At 41.8% G+C, this 20,020-nt stretch overlaps 1 protein-coding gene across 1 annotated transcript in view; it reads right to left on the bottom strand.

Annotated features, from left to right (window-relative positions):
* Window positions 1–6,310: 6,310 nt before the first annotated feature.
* LOC132206018 (protein FAM135A-like) overlaps window positions 6,311–20,020 on the bottom strand; it is a 57,556-nt gene continuing 43,846 nt past the window's right edge. Inside the window, exons 6-8 of the mRNA XM_059645704.1 lie at window positions 11,863–11,973; window positions 8,425–8,538; window positions 6,311–8,102 (exon numbers count right to left, since the gene is read on the bottom strand). Coding sequence (XP_059501687.1) covers window positions 7,897–8,102; window positions 8,425–8,538; window positions 11,863–11,973 — 431 coding nt within the window. The 3' untranslated portion in view covers window positions 6,311–7,896. The remainder of the gene's footprint in view (window positions 8,103–8,424; window positions 8,539–11,862; window positions 11,974–20,020) is intronic.

Below are 20,020 nucleotides of genomic sequence, written 5' to 3'. Positions count from 1 at the left end.
CGTAGAAACCTCCTCCGGGGAAATCCTGCAGGCAGTAAATGTCTGCAGTAGCGAACCCACAACAGTCCAACAGGACCCTCTTCACGAAGAAGGTGCGGTCCACAAGTGCACCTTCATCCACCTTCTTCACGGAAACGCGGATGGTGTTCCGGACCCTCTGCCCCGGGGCACGAGCACTCGCCACAGCCATCGTTGCAGGTTGGCTGCTCCCCTGAACCAGCGTTAGGCCGAAGCCAGCATTAAGATCCACCGGTTGCAAGGGTGCACAGCCAACCCAACGTCTTCCTTCCACCTCCAACACAGCCTTGCTCTCCTCTTCTTTGTCCACAAAAGAATGAGTCTTTATTTTGTTCCGGATGTAAGCTGGTTCACTGAGCGGGAAGGTTCGTTCCCAGACGTTTCGTCACCATTCTAAGTAACATCATCAGTGAGCCTCCAATGAAGCGCTAGTGTTCTGTCCTGCTTTCTATTTATCTGTTTAGGTTTCCTTGGGTTGGTCATGTCATTTCCTGCATTGGTGATATCATTTCCTGTTCTTTTTCCTCAGAGGATGGTAGATTGGCTCCAAATCAATGTGTTTGTTGATGGAGTTCCGGTTGGAATGCCATGCTTCTAGGAATTCCCGTGCGTGTCTCTGCTTGGCTTGTCCTAGGATGGATGTGTTGTCCCAATCAAAGTGGTGTCCTTCCTCATCTGTATGTAAGGATACTAGTGATAGTGAGTCATGTCTTTTTGTGGCTAGTTGATGTTTATGTATTCTGGTGGCCAGCTTTGTAATAAAAAAAACAGGAAATGACATCACCACGCCAAGGAAACCTAAACAGATAAATAGAAAGCAGGACATAACACCATGTTTGTGGATTTTAGGAAGGAGATAGAAGTAGGCGGTGTGGCGTTGGGGAATAATGAGGTTGGAGGCTGTGGGTGGGAGGTCACCTGAGGTGATGAGGTTGTGGATGGTTTGGGAGATGATGGTTTGGTGCTTTGGGCTGGAGTCATGATCCAGGGGGTGATAGGAGGAGGTGTCGGAGAGTTGGCGTCTGGCCTCAGCAATGTAAAAGTCAGTGCACCATACCACACTGCACTTCCCCACTCTGCGAGTTTTATGGTGAGGTTGGGATTGGAGCAGAGGGCTGCACGTTCTGCAGGTAAGAGGTTGGAGTGGGTGAGAGAGGTGGAGAGGTTGAGACAATTGATATCTCGACGGCAGTTGCAGATGAAGAGGTCAAGGGAGGGTAGGAGGCCTTGGGGTGGTGCCCTTGTGTTGGAGGTGGGAGAGGGGGTCAGTAGAGGGAGGGTTGGGTTAAAGAAGTAAGTGTGGAGGCGGAGGTGGCGGAAAAACTGTTCAATGTCCAAACGTGACTGGTATTCATTGATGTGTGGGTAGAGGGGGACAAAAGTGAGCCCCTTATGAGGACTGACCATTTGTCCTCAGTCACGGGGAGGTCTGGGGGGATGGTGAAGATTTGGCAGGGCTCAGTGTGGCTATCTCCTGTGCAGCTGCTGTCTGTGGAGGGTGTGGGCGGGAGCGATGTCGGCGTCGGCTGTGGGCAGTGTTGCATCGGCAGTGGACGGAGTTGTATCAGCAGTGGGTGAAGCGACATCAGCAGTGGACGAAGTGAGGTAGGCAGCGGCAGTAGCGGTGACAGTAATGTCTGTGGCATTGGTTTCGGAAGTGGAGGATGTGGCTACAGCAGCAATGATGTTTGCTGTCCTGGAAGTGGTGTAATCGATGGTGGCGCATGTGACTTCATCTGTGGGTTCTCTGACAGTGGCCTCATGGCCAATGGCAGTGGGTACATTGTGGAGAAAGTCCTGGTAATGGCTGGGGATTTGGGAGGTGGAGGAATCCTGTTTTAGGTGGCAGGAACCAGTGAGTTTACTGTACTTACGGTTTTTAGTGTCCAATAAAGCTGAGTAGAATTGTGAGTTCAGGTTGTGGATCCTACAAAGAATAAAAAACAGGAGAGGTCCTTTGCAGGTCTGGGAGAGGGAGGCTCTGAGCTGGGGGAGGCTGGATTGCAGAGCCTGGAGATGCCAGCGCATAGCTGCGAGTGCGTGTTTCAGGAGTCGTAGGGAGAAACGCTTCTGAAGGGTCCCAATTGATCTGTATCCCTCTGTTCCCTGCCCATTCATGTATCTGTCTAAATACATCTTAAATGACACTATTGAGCCTGCCTCTACCACCTCCAGTGGCAACGCGTTCCAGGCGCCCACCGCCCTTTGTGTGAACAGCTTTCTACGCATATCTTCTATAAACTTTTCCCCCCTCGCCTTGAAATTGTGCCCCTTATTAATTGAGTCCCAAACTCTGGGAAAAGGCTTCTTGCTGTCCACCTTGTCTATACCTCATGATTTTGTAGCATCAGTCAGGCCCCTCCCTCAACCTGTCTTTCCAATGTAAATAATCCTAATCTACTCAACCTCTCTTCATAGCTAGTGTCCTCACACCAGGCAAAATCTTAGTGAACCTCCTCTGCACCCTCTCCAAGGCATCCACATCCTTTTGGTAATGTGGCTGCCAGAACTGTGCACAGTATTCCAAATGTGGTTGAACCAAAGTCCTATGCAACTGGAACACGACCTGCCAACTCTTGTACTCAATACCCCGTCCGTTGAATGAAAGCATGCCATATGCCTTTTTGTGACCACTCTATCAAGCTGCGGTGCCACCTTCAGGGGACAATGGACCTGAACACCCAGATCACTTGATGCATCAATTTTCCCCAGGGCTTTTCCATTTACCATATAATTCACTCTTGAATTGGATCTTCCAAAATACATCACCCCGCATTTGCCCGGATAGAACTCCATCTGCCATTTCTCCGCCCAACTCTCCAATCTATCTATATGCTGCTGCATTCTCCGACAGTCTCCTTCATTATCTGCTATTCCAATCTTAGTGTTAACTGCAAACCTGCTAATCAGACAATCTATACCTTCATAGAACATAGAAAAGTACAGGACCTTCGGCACACAATGTGCCATGGAATAATCCTTCCACCAGATCATTTACGTATATCACAAACAGTGGTCCCAACACAGATCCCTGTGGAACACCACTGGTCACAGATGTCCATTTTGAGAAACTCCCTTCCACTACAACTCTCTGTCTCCTGTTGCCCAGACTATCCATCTAGCTAGTACACCCTGGACCCCATGCGACTTCACTTTCTCCATCAGCCTACCATGGGGAACCTTATCAAATTCCTTACTGAGGTCCATGTGTATGACATCTACAGCTCTTCCCTCATCAATCAACTTTGTCACGTCCTCAAAGAATTCTATTGAGTTGGTAAGACATGACCTTCCCTGCACAAAACCATGTTGCCTATCACTGATAAGCCCATTTTCTTCCAAATGGGAATAGATCCTATCCCTCAGTATCTTCTCCAGTAGCTTCCCTACCACTGACGTCAGGCTCACCGGTCGATAATTACCTGGATTATCCTTGCTGCCCTTTTTAAACAAGGGGACAACATTAGCAAGTCTCCAGTCCTCTGGGACCTCACCTGTGCTCAAGGATGCTGCAAAGATATCTGTGAAAGCTCCAGTTATTTCCTCCTTTGCTTCCCTCAGTAACCTGGGCTGGATCCCATCCAGACCTGGGGACTTGTCCACCCCAATGCCTTTTAGAATACCCAAAAAATTCTCCCTCCTGATGCCGACTTGACCTAGAGTAATCAAACATCTATCCCTAACCTCAACATCCGTCATGTCCCTCTCCTCAGTGAATACTGACGCAAAGTACTCATTACGAATGTCACCCATTTTTTCTGACTCAACGCATAACTTCCCTCCTTTGTCCTTAATTGAGTCAACCCTTTCTCTAGTTACCCTGTTGGTCCTTATGTATGAATAGAAGGCTTTGGGATTTTCCTTAACCCTGTTTGCTAAAGATATTTCATGACGTCTTTTAGCCCTCTTAATTTCTCATTTCAGATTGGTCCTACTTTCCTGATATTCTTCTAAAACTTCATCTGTTTTCAGTCTCCTAGACCTTATGTATGCTTCCTTTTTCCTCTTTGCTAGTCTCATATTTTCACCTGTCATCCATGGTTCCCTAATTTTGCCCTTTCTATTCCTCATTTTCACAGGGACATGTCTGTCCTGCACCCTAACTAACCTCTCTTTAAACACCTCCCACATATTAAATGTGGATTTGATAATTGCTCCCAATCCACATTCCCCAGCTCCTGCCGAAGTTTGCTATCATTGGCCTTCCCCCAGTTCAGCACTCTTCTTTTAGGACCACTCTTGTCTTTCCCCATCAGTACTCTAAAACTTACGAAATGTGATCACTATTCCCAAAGTAGTCCCCTACTGAAAGTTCAACCACCTGGCCAGGCTATTCCCCAACACCAAGGCCCAGTTTGGCCCCTTCCTGAGTTGGACGATTTACATACTGCTCTAGAAAACCCTCCTGGATGCTCCTTACAAATTCTGCTCCATCTAAACCCCTAACACGAAGTGAATCCCAGTCAATGTTGGGAAATTTAAGATCTCCCATCACCCACCACCCTGTTGCTCCTAAATCTTTCCATAATCTGCTGACATGTTTGTGTAAATCTGTTGGACTATAACCTAGTGTTGTGTGACTTGATTTTGTCAACTGCGGTCCAATGCCAGCACCTCCACAGTATAGTTTTGAGAAAGGCAAAATCATATTTTATAAATTTGGTAGAGTTCTTTTAGATCTTAATAAGCAGAGTTGTTTAAGGGGAGTGGGTACATGTAATGCATTTGAATTTCCAGAAGACATTTGATAAAGTACAACATAAAAGATTACTGCTCACAGTATTGGGGCTAATGTATCAGCATGGATTGAGGATTGGTTAATGCACAAGTTACAGAGTCAGGGTTAACAGGTCTTTTTCAGGGTGGAAAGATGTAACTAATGGACTGCCACAAGATCAACCCTAGGCCTTAATTTAGGAGCAAGTTACTCCAGATGCTGGTATCTATACTGAAAACAAAAAGTGCTGGAAATCACAGCGGGTCAGGCAGCATCTGTGGAGACAGCAAGCTTTTAAGTCTAGTTGACTCCTCAGACCTGATAGGAAGTGTACAGGGGGGCAGCATTTATGCAATGGGGTAGGTGTGGAGTGCTGGACGCCAAAGGCTGTTGACGGTAAATTGAGGGTGAGCTATGTTAATGTCTTGGAAGAGTGGGCAAGGTGTACTGCTACTAAATTTGGCAAAAATACAAAAATAGGTGGAAAGGCATGCTATGATGCCAAGATAAGGAATCTGCAAGGGGATGTAGATAGATTGAGAGAGTGGGCAAAAGCACTGCAGATGGACTTTAATGTGGTAATGTCCTAGGTTATGCACCTTGTTAGAAGAATCAAAAAGCAGACTATTATTTAAAAGCAATCTCCAAACAATTGCAGCATAGTGAGTTCTGGGAGTTCTTATGCATGAATCATTAAAGTTAGCATGCAGGTGGAGCAAGTAATTAAGACAGATGAATTTTTGCCATTATTATGAGGGGTTTGGAAATTAAACAGGGAAGTCTTGTTACAACCGTACAGGGTTTTGGTGAGGCCACATCTGGAGTACTGATTTGATCACTGTTTTTAAACATGTAATATGCTACCATTGGAAGCAATTCAAAAAGCATTCACAAGGCTGATGCCTGGGATGAAGGGACTGATTTATCAAGAATGGCTAAACAGGTTAGACCTTTATTCATTACAGTTTATAAGAATGAGGATGATCTTATCAAAACATAAGACTTTGAGGGAGTTTGATAGGGTAGCTTTTCAGATGTACCCACTAGCAGAGGAATCTCAAACTAGGGAATACAGTTACAGAATAAAGGGTCACTCGTTTAAAACTGATGTGAAGGAGTTTCTTCTCTAAGTAGAAAATACCTGGAATTATCTACCCCAGATATCTGCGGAGGTTAGATCACTGAAAATAAAGAGGAAATTGACAGATATTTGAAATATTGAGAAGTTGAGGGCTGAGAAGTTGAGGGCTGAGAAGCTGGCACTAAAGAGATGCTGATGTCTGGGACAGACCAACTATGACCTTACAGAATGGTAAAGCAGGCTCAAGGGAATGAATATCCTACTCCTACTTCTATTTTTTATGTAATGTGCTTAAATATAACCAGTTAAACAAACAAGTACATGTAAATAGACAATACGTGCAGCAACTCTAGCTGTGCACACATACTATGTTAGCTTGTTAACTAAACGTAAAAGGTAAAAACTTTGAGTAGGTTTGTAGCTCGGGTTGTAAGTGTTGAGGCAAGCTAACCAACCTCAAAGAAGGTAAAAGAAATATATACTTGCACAATATATTATGGTATAACATATACAATAGGTTTATTAGAACTGTCATTTATATAGTGATGTTTCCTGGCCACAGTATGAGGTTGCAGGTTGAAAAACAAGGCTACAAACAGATGATACATGCACCACGTAGTTTGAATTTTACAACATAAATTATGAATTTATTAAAAGCATATGACAACAATATGTGTTCTTTCCTTCTCTGTTTGTTAGAAGTTAGATATGCACTAGTAACCCATAAACAACACATAATATGCTCACTGTTAATCAAACCACCAAGAATAAATAAATTAAAATTGGAAATGTTTCCTCTATTTAAGAGCTTACAAATTAGAGTAAAATGCCTAATTATCTCAAACATTTCAAAAATGAATGCAGTAATTTTCTGTATAATTTTCTATGTCAGTCTTGTAAAAATCAGTACAACACTGATGCATCATAGCCTGTGCTATCACATGGAGTGCTTCTAGCTCACCATTCAGAGCAGCCACATAAAATGGCCTCTCCTGTAGCACATTTTTCATGTGGTTTTCAAAAATAATAACAAGGGTTAACTATGTTGAGATCCTTATATGTCAACATATTTTTATATGACATTTACTTAAACAGAGAGATCAATTGACTGTTCATTAAACAGGAGTTTGAGAATATTGGCTCTTCACCACAACTCTCTCAGAATGTAAATGGGTTGATTTTAAATGTCTTGTGTATGCTGGGGTCACTGTACTGCACCATGGTATAAACTCCTATACAATCATTGTAAATCAAGGTCATCAGACTAGTAGTAAGACGGTCAGAAGTTTTATATTACATATAAAGTGTGTGAAGATGTGAAAATAGTTTCTTCAGTTCTAAAAGTTCCGTAGCAAAAGGTCTTTCCACTTCAGCAGTAGAAAAAATAGCATGTTCCACAGGTATTGTTAAGAGCTGCAACAAGATATTTTCTGTATAAAAATGTATAGAAGACATTTATGAACTAGTTTAAAATTTGATAGTGAGACAACGTATGCATGTATACAACAGTATTTGGTCTTCTCATAAAGATTGCATGAAATGAAGATCAGATCTGTAGATTTCCTACAGGCTGAGCAATGTTAAAAATGTATAAATATATAGCAGCGTCTTAAAAGGGTTTCCAGTTGCCAAAGTCCATGCTAAAAGTGTTACATACAACAGGGTCCTAATTAAATTATGAAAACGAATTCTTTGGAAGTCAAGAATTAAACTAACATTATCTCTAATTTACTAATGGATGTTTACTCTATAAATTTATAAAGTAAAGTTATGTCAGTGCACCCTGATCATTTCAATTGTTAACTGATACTTAAAAATGCAGAATAAAACTTCTCAAAAACACAGAACAACTGAACTGGAAAAAAAAAGTACATAAGGTAGATAAAAATATAAAACTGGTATCGCACAGCACAGAACAACAGGCATAAACGTATTGAGATCTTTTAACTATCTCTGAGAACCCAACGTTTATACGTTTTCGTATTGGAAACAAGTAAACAGTTAAATTTTTTTAGGGAGAGACAACGTTATACAAGTATGTTTCCTTAAATAAACAGGTAAGAGTCTATGGCACCCATTCTCACTGAAAGTACTTAAGGCCTGCAACCAGAAAAAACTTCTCCAAAAATATTTCAGAATCGAGAACTGCAATATGAGCTGCTCGTCCTATTAATGAATTAGCGGTGCTGGGCAATGCATGGATGACATCATATCGAACCAAATTACATTCTTTATTTTCAAGCACCGGTGTTAGAAGATTTTGGACCATCTCGGCATATATTGGTCCTGTAAAATAAATCAGACGAGAGAATTTATTTGCTTCATAAATAAGTAATTAAAAAAGAGAAACATTACAGAGAAGTTTAATTAGGTCTGAATGTAAATTTCAGGGCAGATTGCTTTCTATAAATTTCAACATTATCAGGTGTAGCAAACTTTTATGAAAGCAATGTGAATTTTGCATAGACATTGTGAAATGTTTCTGTTTTTATTTGTTTTACTGATGTATTAAAAATACACAGTGCAGGCATTAGGAAGCCTCATCCTGAGTTGAAGAGTCATTGGTCGAATCCTTTAAGCAATTGGAGCTGCACGTATATCATCTTACCTGATTGTTTATCCTTTAAAGCAGTTTTACATATTTCAATTCGAGCAGAATGGTAGGGAACGTAACGATCTTGTAGTGAGCCAATTAATATCACATTTTTGAAGTAATGGAGACCTTGAATAAAAGTTGAGATGTCAATGGAACAATTGCTTTCGCATTATTCATGTATTTATACTTCTCTGAGAATGGTAGCAATAAAGTAAGTATGTTGGATAGCAGAGTGGTTGGAATACTTTTGTCTTAAACGTTGGTCCAAATCAAGCACAATAAGGCATTACATCCTACATGTGGAAATAAAAGTATGATAAATACATTTTTATTGATACGCCCATTATAAATGTCATGCTGCACTTGATTTGGAGCGCTGAAGAAGGGTCACAGGCCTCAACACATTAACTCTGCTTCTCTTCACCCTTACTGCCAGATCTGCTGAGTTTCTTGAGCAAATTCTGTTTATTGTTTCATGCTTCACTTGATATTTAGGTACATTTATGATGAGGCAAAGTCAATCCCTCCACCTCTTTTCAAGTCCAAAATTAAAAGGAACGCACACTATTAGAAGACCATAGATTAAGAAAGGCATGGCAGGTTCATTATCAGGAAATTATAAATTACCTTATTGACAGCAAATAAAGCAGAATGGCGGGTCTGAACAGTATTAGATCCATGCACATTTCATTCTTTAGCAGAAAGGATAATAACATTTAACAAGTACTTCACATCTGTGAAGGAGGATGTAGGTACAGAATTTAGGAAGATGGGCTGAGGGGCTCCTGAGCAGTTTGATATGATAAGTGAAGATGTGTTAGCATGTTTAAAAATGGACACATCCTCAAGTTTGATTAGATTAGATTCCCTACAGTGTGGAAACAGGCCCTTCGGCCCAACAAGTCCACATCGACCCTTGAAGCATCCCACCCAGACCCATCCCCCTATAACCCACACATCCCTGAACACTATCGGCAATTTAGCATGGCCGATCCACCTAGCGTGCACATCTTTGGACTGTGGGAGGAAACCGGAGCACCCAGAGGAAACCCATGAAGACACGGGGAGAACGAGGCTGGAATCGAACCTGGGTCCCTAACCACTGAGCCAACCGTGCTGCTGTGTGTGTGTCTCTGCATGTGTGTGTGTGTGTGTGTGTGTGTCTGTCTGTCTGTCTGTCTGGATGAATTGTATCCCAGGGCTACTCTGGGATGCAAGAGGGGAAATTAAAGAGACTCTGTCCCAATTATTGTAATTCTTTGCTGGTGTGATGTGAAGTGCCAGAGGACTGGAGGAGAGCTAATGCAGTTCCACTTTACAAGACATGTGGTAGAGATAGGCCAGGGAACCAGTTAAGTCGTACATCAGTGGCAGGCCAACGATTGATTTTATTCTTTACTATTTTCTCCAATCTCCATTTAGTGTGCGAGGTTTGATCAGGAATAGTTAGCCTGACTTTGTCAGAGGGAGGTCATGATTTAAAAATTTATTTGAATTTTTTGAGGTGACCAAGTGTGTAAATGAGAATAGCGCAGTTGACATAGTCTAAATGGATTTTAGCAAAGCTTTGACAAGGTCCCATGTGGGAGACTGGTAAAGAAGGTATAAAGAACATAGGATCCAGGGTAATTTGGCAAATTGAATCAAAAATCAGCTTAATGGTAGGAGACAAAGGATGATGCTACAAGAGAGCTTGACAGATTAGTGGCCAGTGTCCAGCAGCCCACCACAGGGGTCAGTGCTGAGTCCCTTATTGTTCATGATCAATAAAGCAATATAGATGCAAATATGTGTCCCTGTGTGCGCGCACGCACTTTTGTGTGCAGACACACAGACAGTCAGACGTGTGCGTGTGTGTGTCTGTCTCTGTGTGTGTGCACATGTGTGTCTGTGGGCATGTCTCTCTGACTGTCTGTGTCTTGCTGTGTGTGTGTGTGCACACGTGCGTGCCTGTCTCTCTGTATGTGGGAGGGCAGATGATGCAAAGATTGGCTGGGTGGCTGATAATGAAGACATAGTTTACAGGAAGATATGAAAGAGTCGGTCAGATTGTTAGATCAGTGGCAGATGAAATTTAATCTTGAAAAGTGAGAGGTGATGCACTTTGAAATCTGATTTTTCTTGTTACTTCCTCCAGTGAATGGCAGGACACTAGGAAACTCAGAGGAACACAGTGATCTCAGGGTGTTTGACCCCAGATCCTTGTAAGTGGCAGGATAGGTTAATTAGGTAGGTAAGACAGCATATGGGGCATTTGCTTTTAATGTCATGCCATAAATTGCAAAAGCATGGAGGTTATATTGGAGTTGTACGACACTTTGGCTAAGGCCACAGCCAGAGTGGGGAGTTCTGTCACCACACCAATAGGAAGGATGAGACTCCACTGGAGAGGGTGCAGAGGAGATTCACTGGGATGTTGCTTGAGATGGAGTACTTCAGCTATGAGGAGAGGCTGGATAAGCTTGGGTTGCCTTCTTTAGATCAGAAAAAACAGAGAGGGGACCTGAATGAGGCCGATGAGAGAATGGGTAGACAGCAGGTGTTCCTCTTAGTTGAAGGGCCAATGAGAGGGCTTCATTCCAAAATGAAAGACAGGAAGTTCAAACTGGATGAGAGGAAATACCTTTTTCACCTGGAGGTAGTGATAATTGGGAATGCACTGCCGGGGTTGGAGGGGGGGGTGTGTGTGTTAGTTGAGATGGGATACCTCACATCTTTAAAAAGTACATCGCAGACTCATTGTGTTAGAACCATACACTCAGAAGAGGCCACCAGAGGCCTTTACCCCAAAGATTTAGATATAGGCTAGCCATCCCAGCGAACAGATTGGAAGACACAAGTCGGGGTAAGGTATTGTTTTTGCACAGGGACTGCACGATGGGGACCCTGTTAGTCTCTCAAATCTCTGACTTTAGAGGAAGAGTAACATTCCCAGAAGCCAATCAAGGCCCACAAAGTCATCTTGTTGCAAATGGAATTCTCAGTGAACTGCCCTCCAACCACAATGTGCAGTCAAATTAGTGGGGCCTGCCTGTGTCTGATTGGGGAAGGAATGGAAGGTGCCTCTTATTCAGGCACTCAATAATTACCGACATTGGGATTTGGAAGGGGATGGTCTGTTGGAAGCTACCCCTTACATATTCTATTAATTCTCTTCTCTCCTGGTGGACCTCACACTGCCCATATTCCCTTTTCTCTGCAGATTCATTGTTAATCACTGGTGGAGGCTCCAGTCTACTACTGGTATTGAATAACAATGTTTCCCTTAATGTAGATCAAAAAGACAAACGGATTAAATACTAAACTAAAAACTCCAGACAATTCGCAAAGTGCAAAGACAATTACTTGATTCTTGAGAGATTATTGCATTCTATCAAAAAGAAATGCAAGCTTTCAGTGACAAAACAAATGTGACCTTTTTACCACGCATAAAATTTGTATGACACCTACCTGCTTTTTTGCTCAGCTTATACAGAAAAGTTTGGCGAGGATCAGAATGATCTCGACACGTCAGTTGAAGCAGTGATCCAGACTTCTTCCACTTCTGCATAAACCAGAGTCCTGGTCATGAAGCAGTGCAATAAGACATAAAAGTCAATCAGCATGAGAAATCAAAGAAATTATACAATGTGAGATATATACAAACTTAACTTCAGTTTTAGAGAAAAAGATTATGTTGCATTTGGGGCTACCCATGTTGCTCTTCACTTTTCTCATTTTGTGCAACTTCTCAATTTACTCTATGCTAATCGATAGAAATTGGTTAGTACAATGTTGAAAGTTTCATTAAAGCATTATGCAACTCCACAGATGGAGAACGAGGTGAACCATGGTCTCTATTCATTCAGCAATTCTTATGTTCCTCTGAATGCTTTTCAAGGTGCATGAAAATACAGAGCAATTATCCATCTAATTCATCAATTAAACAGCAGATTGGTCCTTCTCTGCAGGTAACAGATAATCTCTTCCATGACGAATGGATAAATGCATTTTCTTAAAGAAAAATGAAGGATTCCAGATGCTGGAAATCCAAAACAAAAAGATAGTGCTGGAGAAACACAACAGGTCTGGCAGTATCTGTAGAGAGAAAATCCGATTCAATGTTAAGTTCAGTGATCCTTTGTAAGAACTGAAAATAGCTGGGAAAGGGCGTACTGAACTCAAAACATTAACTGTTTTTCTCTCAACAACTGCTGCAGATCCGTTATATTTCTCCAGCACTTTGTTTTTAAAATACATTTCCAAGATGTGGAAGTGATTCTGTGTTCTCCAAGATGAATACTTTAGTACAAGAACTGATAAAATTGCTCAAATTCAAAAATATTGATATTAGTTCAGCCACATACTTAAACTAAAATGGTAAAATAAAATGGTTAGCCAATCAGTTCTATTTTTACAAACTGAATGGGCAAAATCAAATCCCAGGCATTTTCCAGGAGCAGTGTAAATAAAAAATGATCTCCATAATAATCAAATAATAGTCCTTAATAGTCAAAGTGGATTTGCATTTTCCCCCCTCACTCTTGAAATAAGAGACCTGTTTTTCTTCCAATGAATAATTTTCACCTGTTTTTCTTTTTGTTCTATATCAGCCACGTAATGCTGTGAGACAGGCAAATCTTTAACCTTAAGGGCCAAACAGTTACTAGTACATCAAAGCAGGTTTGGTTCAATCACCTGTGTTATCAGGAGTATAAATGCCACACAAGATACATTCTTAATTGTGAGGCTGGATGAACACAGCAGGCCAAGCAGCATCCCAGGAGCACAAAAGCCGACGCTTCGGGCCTAGACCCTTCATCAGAGAGCCTCTGATGAGGGGTCTAGGCCCGAAGCGTCGGCTTTTGTGCTCCTGGGATGCTGCTTGGCCTGCTGCGTTCATCCAGCCTCACATTTTGTTGTCTTGGAATTCTCCAGCATCTGCAGTTCCCATTATCTCTGATACATTCTTAATTGGTTGTTCAAAGACTTCTTCAACTGCATTGCATTTTTACACTCAAGCAAGAGAATGTCAGTATTTATAAATACTAGGATAATTTGTGTTCTTCTAAATGCTCAGCAATAGAGGCTATCTCCAGAGATCTTCAGAGACATGGGGTCATACTCACGTAGCACAGAAACTGACCCTTCGGCCCAACTTGTCCATGCTGACTGGGTTTCCTGAGCTGATCTAGTCTCATTTACCTGCATTTGGTCCCCATCCCACTCAATCTTTCCTGTCCATGTACCCATCCAAATGTCTTTTAAATATTGAAACTGTACTCACCTTAACTGTTTTCTCTGACAGCTTGTTCCATATATGTACCATCCTCTGTATGAGGAAGTTGGTTCTCAGCTCGCTTGTAAACCTTCTGTCCCTGCCTATCCCACCACTCCACCTTAATTCACCTCAATTTTATTTATTGAATATGTAAAATTTCTGTCTCAGTAACTCTGCAATTATAATAACCCCAATATGGTCCAGGCTAGTGATGCAACATGATGAATTGTGAGCTTTTATTACCTGTCACTGATCCCTGAGGAACATCACTAGTCACTAGGACATGTTTCCTCTGCTATGATTCACAAGATTAGGGAATTTTCTTGATACGCCCCTGAACCTCCAGTGTTTAAAAACTGATTAGATTGAACACTGATTTATAATTATCTACAATTTACTCAATGAAGGGACAATGAAAGCAGATTCAACAATAACTTTTAAAAGGGAGTCACTGTCGCTGGGTCAAAAACCTGGAAATCCCTCCCTAGTAGCATTGTGGGTCAATCCACAGAAGTTCAAAAAGGCAGCTCACCACCACCTTCTCAAGGGCAACTAGGGATGGTCAAGAAATGCTGACCAGCCAGCAACACCCACATCCCACAAATGAATAAAAAAAATAAATACTTGAACAATAACAGAAATTCAAAACTGTACACAACAAACCGGCAGTGAGTCAAGCTATGTAGCTTTACCAAAGAGCTGGTACAGACAACATGGACAAAATGCCTTTCTTCTTTTGTAGATGTATCTACAAAAGAAGTTAACATTTTGGATGCTAACTTTGACGAGAGTTTACGCATATATTATAAACTCCTGTTCAATTCAGATGCTTCCTGACTTGCTGCCCAGCACGGTGTCCTGCATTGCTTGTTTCAGAATTTCAGCATCACATTTACTCCTTTAAAAAACATATTGAAATGATTTGTCAGATTCTTTGATTATTAACATTTAAATCAAACTTCATTCTACATATAATATTTAAAATTGTGAAATGATCCTTTCTTTTCATTTCTTTTGATAATTGAGTGCAATTTCTACGCAGATCTATATGCAGAACAGACGTACATCTTTGTGGCCCATTTTTTGAAGCTATGCTTAACTAGTTCCAGTCATGCAAAAAGCAGTTTAGCATCTATTGCAAAAAATGGCAAAATAGTAAGGCAAAAGTGCTGATTTGACATTATTTTATGTTATGAGGATCTGAATGATGTTTTACTGCAGTTATATATGGCCTTGACGAGGCCACACCTGGAGTACTACATGCAGTTTTAGTCTCCCTGTCTAAGGAAGGATACACTTGCCATAGGAGTGCAGTGGAGTTTCATTAGGTTTACAAATGGCAAGACTGTCAAATAAGGTTGGATTGGTTTGGCTGGGCCTATACTCTTCAGGATGGAAGGGGATCTGCTGAAATGTATAAAATTCTAACAGAATTAGACATAGACTAGATGTGGGGAGGATGTTTTCCCTGGCTGAGAAGCCTGGAACCAGGGGTTACAATTTCAGTATACTAGGTAGGCTATTTAGAACTGACATGAAGAAAGATTTCTGCCATCAAAGGGTACTGAACCTACAACCTGTAGTATCTACAACCTTTTGGAATACAGCTCTTCACTTCTGCACTATCCTTTGTGAAAGCAGTATTTTATAACCTTAAAATATAACAAGGTCAGTTGGAAACAAAGTTATGATTTTTATTCTTGTTACCCTCTTACAGGGAAATAATTACTTTGTTCTTGATTCAACAGAAATAAAGAAAATTACAGCACAGGAACAGGCCCTTTGGCCCTCCAAGCCTGCACCGACATGCTGCCCGTCACAACTAAAACCCTCTACGCTTCAGCAAGGCATTTGATAAGGTTCCCCACGGCAGGCTGATTCAAAAGTCAGGAGGTATGGGATGCAGGGTGATTTGGCTGTCTGGATTCAGAATTGGTTGGCTGACAGGAGGCAGAGAGTGGTTGTAGATGGTAAGTATTCTGCCTGGAGGTCAGTGCTGAGTGGTGTCCCACAGGGCTCTGTTCTTGGGCCTCTGCTCTTTGTAGTTTTTAGAAATGACTTGGATGAGGAGGTTGAGGGGTGGGTTAGCATGTTTGCTGATGACACAAAGGTTGGAGGTGCCGTTGATAGTATCGAGGGCTATTGCAGGCTTCAGCGAGACATTGACAAAATGCAGAGCTGGGCTGAGAAATGGCAGACGGAGTTCAACCTGGATAAATGCGAAGTGATGCATTTTGGAAGGTCGAACTTAAATGCTGAATATAGGATTAAAGGCAGGATTCCCGGCAGTGTGGAGGAACAGCGGGATCTTGGTGTTCAAGTGCATAGCTCCCTCAAAGTTGCCACCCAGGTGGATAAGGTTGTTAAGAAAGCATATGGTGTCTTGGCTTTCATTAGCAGGGGGATCGAGTTTAAGAGCCACGAGGTTATGCTGCAGCTCTACAAAACCCTAGTGAGACCACACTTGGAATATTGTGTCCTGTTCTGGTCGCCCTATTATAGGAAAGATGTGGAGGCTTTGGAGAGGGTGCAAAGGAGGTTTACCAGGATGCTGCCTGGACTGGAGGGCTTGTCTTACGAGGAAAGGTTGACTGAGCTCGGACTTTTCTCTCTGGAGAGAAGGAGGAAGAGAGGTGACCTGATCGAGGTGTACAAGGTAATGAGGGGCATGGATAGAGTCAATAGCCAGAGACTTTTCCACAGGGCAGGATTGACTGCCACAAGGGGTCACAGTTTTAAGGTGTTAGGAGGAAGGTATAGAGGAGACATCAGAGGGAGGTTCTTCACCCAGAGAGTTGTGAGCGCATGGAATAGTTTACCAGTGGTAGTCGTGGAAGCGGAGTCATTAGTGACATTTAAGCGACTGCTGGACATGCACATGGACAGCAGTGAATTGAGGGGAATGCAGGTTAGGTTATTTTATTTTTGCATTAGGATTATTCCATGGCACAACATCGTGGGCCGAAGGGCCTGTACTGTGCTGTACTTTTCTATGTTCTATGTTCCACTTCCGGGGACCATATCCCTCCATTTCCATCCTATTCATGTATTTGTCAAGACGCCCTTTAAAAGTCACTATCGTATCTGCTTCTACTACCTCCCCCAGCAGTGACCCACCATGATCTGTGTAAAAAAACTTGCCTCGTACATCACCTTTAAACTTTGCACCTTGCACCTTTGCACAACAGAAATGTGGAGGTTGTTTAGGGAGCAGTTGATAAGGGTACTGGATAGGTTTGCCCCACCGAGGCAAGGAAAGGGTGGTAAGGTGAAGGGATGACAAGGCATGTGGAACACTGAGTCAAGAGGAAGGAAGCTTACTTAAGGTTGAGGACGCAGGGATCGGACAGGGCTCTAGATGTCTACAAGGTAGCCACGAAGGAACTGAAGAGAATGGACTTAGGAGAGCTAGAAGGGGGTACGAAGAAACCTTGGCAAGTAGGATCAAGGAAAAACCCCAACGCTTTCTATATTTATGTGAGGAACAAGAGGATGGCCAATCAGGAATAGTGGAGGGAACTTGTGAGTGCCGTCAGAGGTGAAAGGAGCTTCAGTATTCACCAGTGAATGGGATCTTGACGTTTGTGAGGACAGCATGAAACAGGCAGAAATGCTCGTACAGGTTGATGTTAGGAAGGAGGATGTGCTAGATAGTTTGAAAAACATGAGGATAGATAAGTCCCCTGGGCTAGACAGGATTTACCCAAGGTTGAAATGGGAAGCGAGGGAAGAATTTGCAACTTTCCCTAGCTCTTCTCCAATGTTTCCCTAAACATGCTTCAAGCTTACCCTTGTAAAATTGTAAGCTTGAAATGAATTTAGAAAGATTAGTTACAACAGAAATTTAAAAAACTCATAACTTGTACTGTGTACTGTCACAAGTGTTCACACTATTGCAAAAATTAATTACTGCTCTTGGAAGAGAAGAAAAAAACAGGTTAATACAAAGTCGTCTATAACCACATAAAATTTCTCCGTTTTCTGCCATTTGTGGGAATTCTGAGATTTTGGAAATTTTTTGAAATAGAACCAAAAAACCCTTTTCATGAGTGCAATTTAATGTTTGGCCATGCAGTTTAATATTAAGCCTATTAGTTGGTAGTTTTCTTAATTTTATTTTGTTGTTCCTCTGTTAAAATATGAAAAATGCATGTTGAGCTTGAGTTGTTTTAGTCTGAAGTCCTGAAATCTTCAAGGTACGTGAGCTATGTCATCAACAGTGAAAACAAAAATGGAAAAGGTTTGTGCTAAGGCTAAAAATCAAATGAGTTATAGGCTGTACAAGGTTTGATTAGATATTTGATCATATCCAGGGCAGGAATGGCTAGCACGAGGGGTCATAGTTTTAAGCTGTTTGGAGGAAAGTATAGAGGGGATGTCAGAGGCAGGTTCTTTACGCAGAGAGTTGTGGGAGCATGGAATGCGTTGCCAGCAGCAGTTGTGGAAGCAAGGTCATTGGGGTCATTTAAGAGACTGCTGGACATGTATATGGTCACAGAAATTTGAGGGTGCATACATGAGGATCAATGGTCGGCACAACATTGTGGGCTGAAGGGCCTGTTCTGTGCTGTACTGTTCTATGTTCTATCTATAATTTATTATTGAGTACATATTTGATTAGACTGACTCTTAATTTCAAGAGTTTTGGTCTGTTCTTGGGAGTCTGGTCATTCTTAATTTAGAAAGCGCAAGAAGAAAATCAGATAGTTTTACAAATATATGACTGTAGATGTTATCAAAATGCCTGGTCTTTTACCCAAGCAGAATAATGAAATTATTCCTTGAAATCTGGTGATTAGGTACTGCAATTTATTACTTCTCACTTACGCTAACTTAACACTCTCCTTCCTAACCTGCCGTGATTCCTCATCAAAGTTTCTCTCAATTTCTTTGCCCTTGAGCATTACAACCTTCCCTGCAAACTCCCATTCTTCTCACGCCCATCAATATGTTGCCTCCAAAACATATGCCTATTTTTCCCACAACTTCATGTTGGCATCTCTCCAACCAGGATTTCACCCTATCACAACATTGATACAGACCCGATTATAGTCACAAATGACATACTATGAATCATCCCTGTGGTGAACTATTTCTCCTGATCTTCCGCAAGCCTTTGCTAAGGTTGATCTGCCTTCCTGAAGCCTTTCCTTTCTTGCCCACTGAGATGAAGTTGACACTTCCTAGTTCTTTTTATTCATAGAACACAGAACATGGAACAGTACAAGCCCTTCAGCCCACAATGTTGTGCCGAACTTTTACCCGAAACCTAAGGTTTATCTAACCTCCACTGCTACCTTATACTATCACCTATATGCCTATCTAATAGCCGCTTAAATGCCCCTAATGAGGCCGACTCCACTACCCATTCCAGCAATGCATTCCATGCCCGTACCACTCTCTGAGTAAAGAACCTACCTCTGACATCTCCCTGATATCTACCTCTTTTCACTTTAGAACTATGTCCTCTCGTAAAAGCTACCTCCATCTTAGGAAAAAGTCTCTGGCTGTCTACTCTAACTACACCTCATCATGTTGTACACCTAATTCATTGTGTGTATGGAAAATAACATTTGAAAACTGTCAGGATAATGGGAGTCTGGCAAAGACTGTTTTAAACAAGTAATCACACATCAAGCAAGACGTGACAAGAAAGGGAAACTGATCAAGGGACAAAGCTAATAAATCAATTTAGCCCACAGCACAGATATCTGATAATATGGATAAGCATGGATACACATGGAATAACAACTAAGTGACAAGAATAGATAAAGTAGAGTAATTGTGTGAGCATACGTGCTGGTACGTGTACGGTAGATGTGATGTGTGACAAGATAAGATAAATACTAACATAAGGGAGTGAGGTTACTTTAAGGTAGGGGTCACTTTAAGGTAGGGGTCACTTTAAGGTTGGAAAACCATTGTGGCAGAACTAGCAGTAGAAACTTATTTATAATTGAATATATTAGAGATAAATCAGAAGTAGAAGAAACCATTGTGGCAAGATAAGAAATGAATAGTCATTATATCATGAATTAAGTAGTAGAGGAAAAAACCATAGTGGCGGGAGTGGAAAGATAAGACAGGCTGAGATATGGGCATGCTGATAAGCTGAGCGAGAGACTGATAACGAAAGAAGTGTAAGCCAAAGAGTCTCGGGGGCACTCTAGGAAAATACTCCTGGATTGTCATGGTTTTTATTTGCAAATAAAAGATCTTCTTGAGGAACTCTACGCGTCTCCGAGTGATTTTCTACCACAGAACGTGCTGGCCAGAACCACTATCATACCTTATCCAACTCTTACAACATAACCTTGGAGGTCCCCATGGATCAATCCTTGGTCTGTT

The sequence above is a fragment of the Stegostoma tigrinum genome, chromosome 4 (genome assembly GCF_030684315.1).
Source record: "Stegostoma tigrinum isolate sSteTig4 chromosome 4, sSteTig4.hap1, whole genome shotgun sequence".
Taxonomy (NCBI): domain Eukaryota; kingdom Metazoa; phylum Chordata; class Chondrichthyes; order Orectolobiformes; family Stegostomatidae; genus Stegostoma; species Stegostoma tigrinum.
The sequence above is the reverse complement of the archived record's forward strand: the minus strand, read 5'-3'. Positions and strand labels throughout refer to the sequence as shown.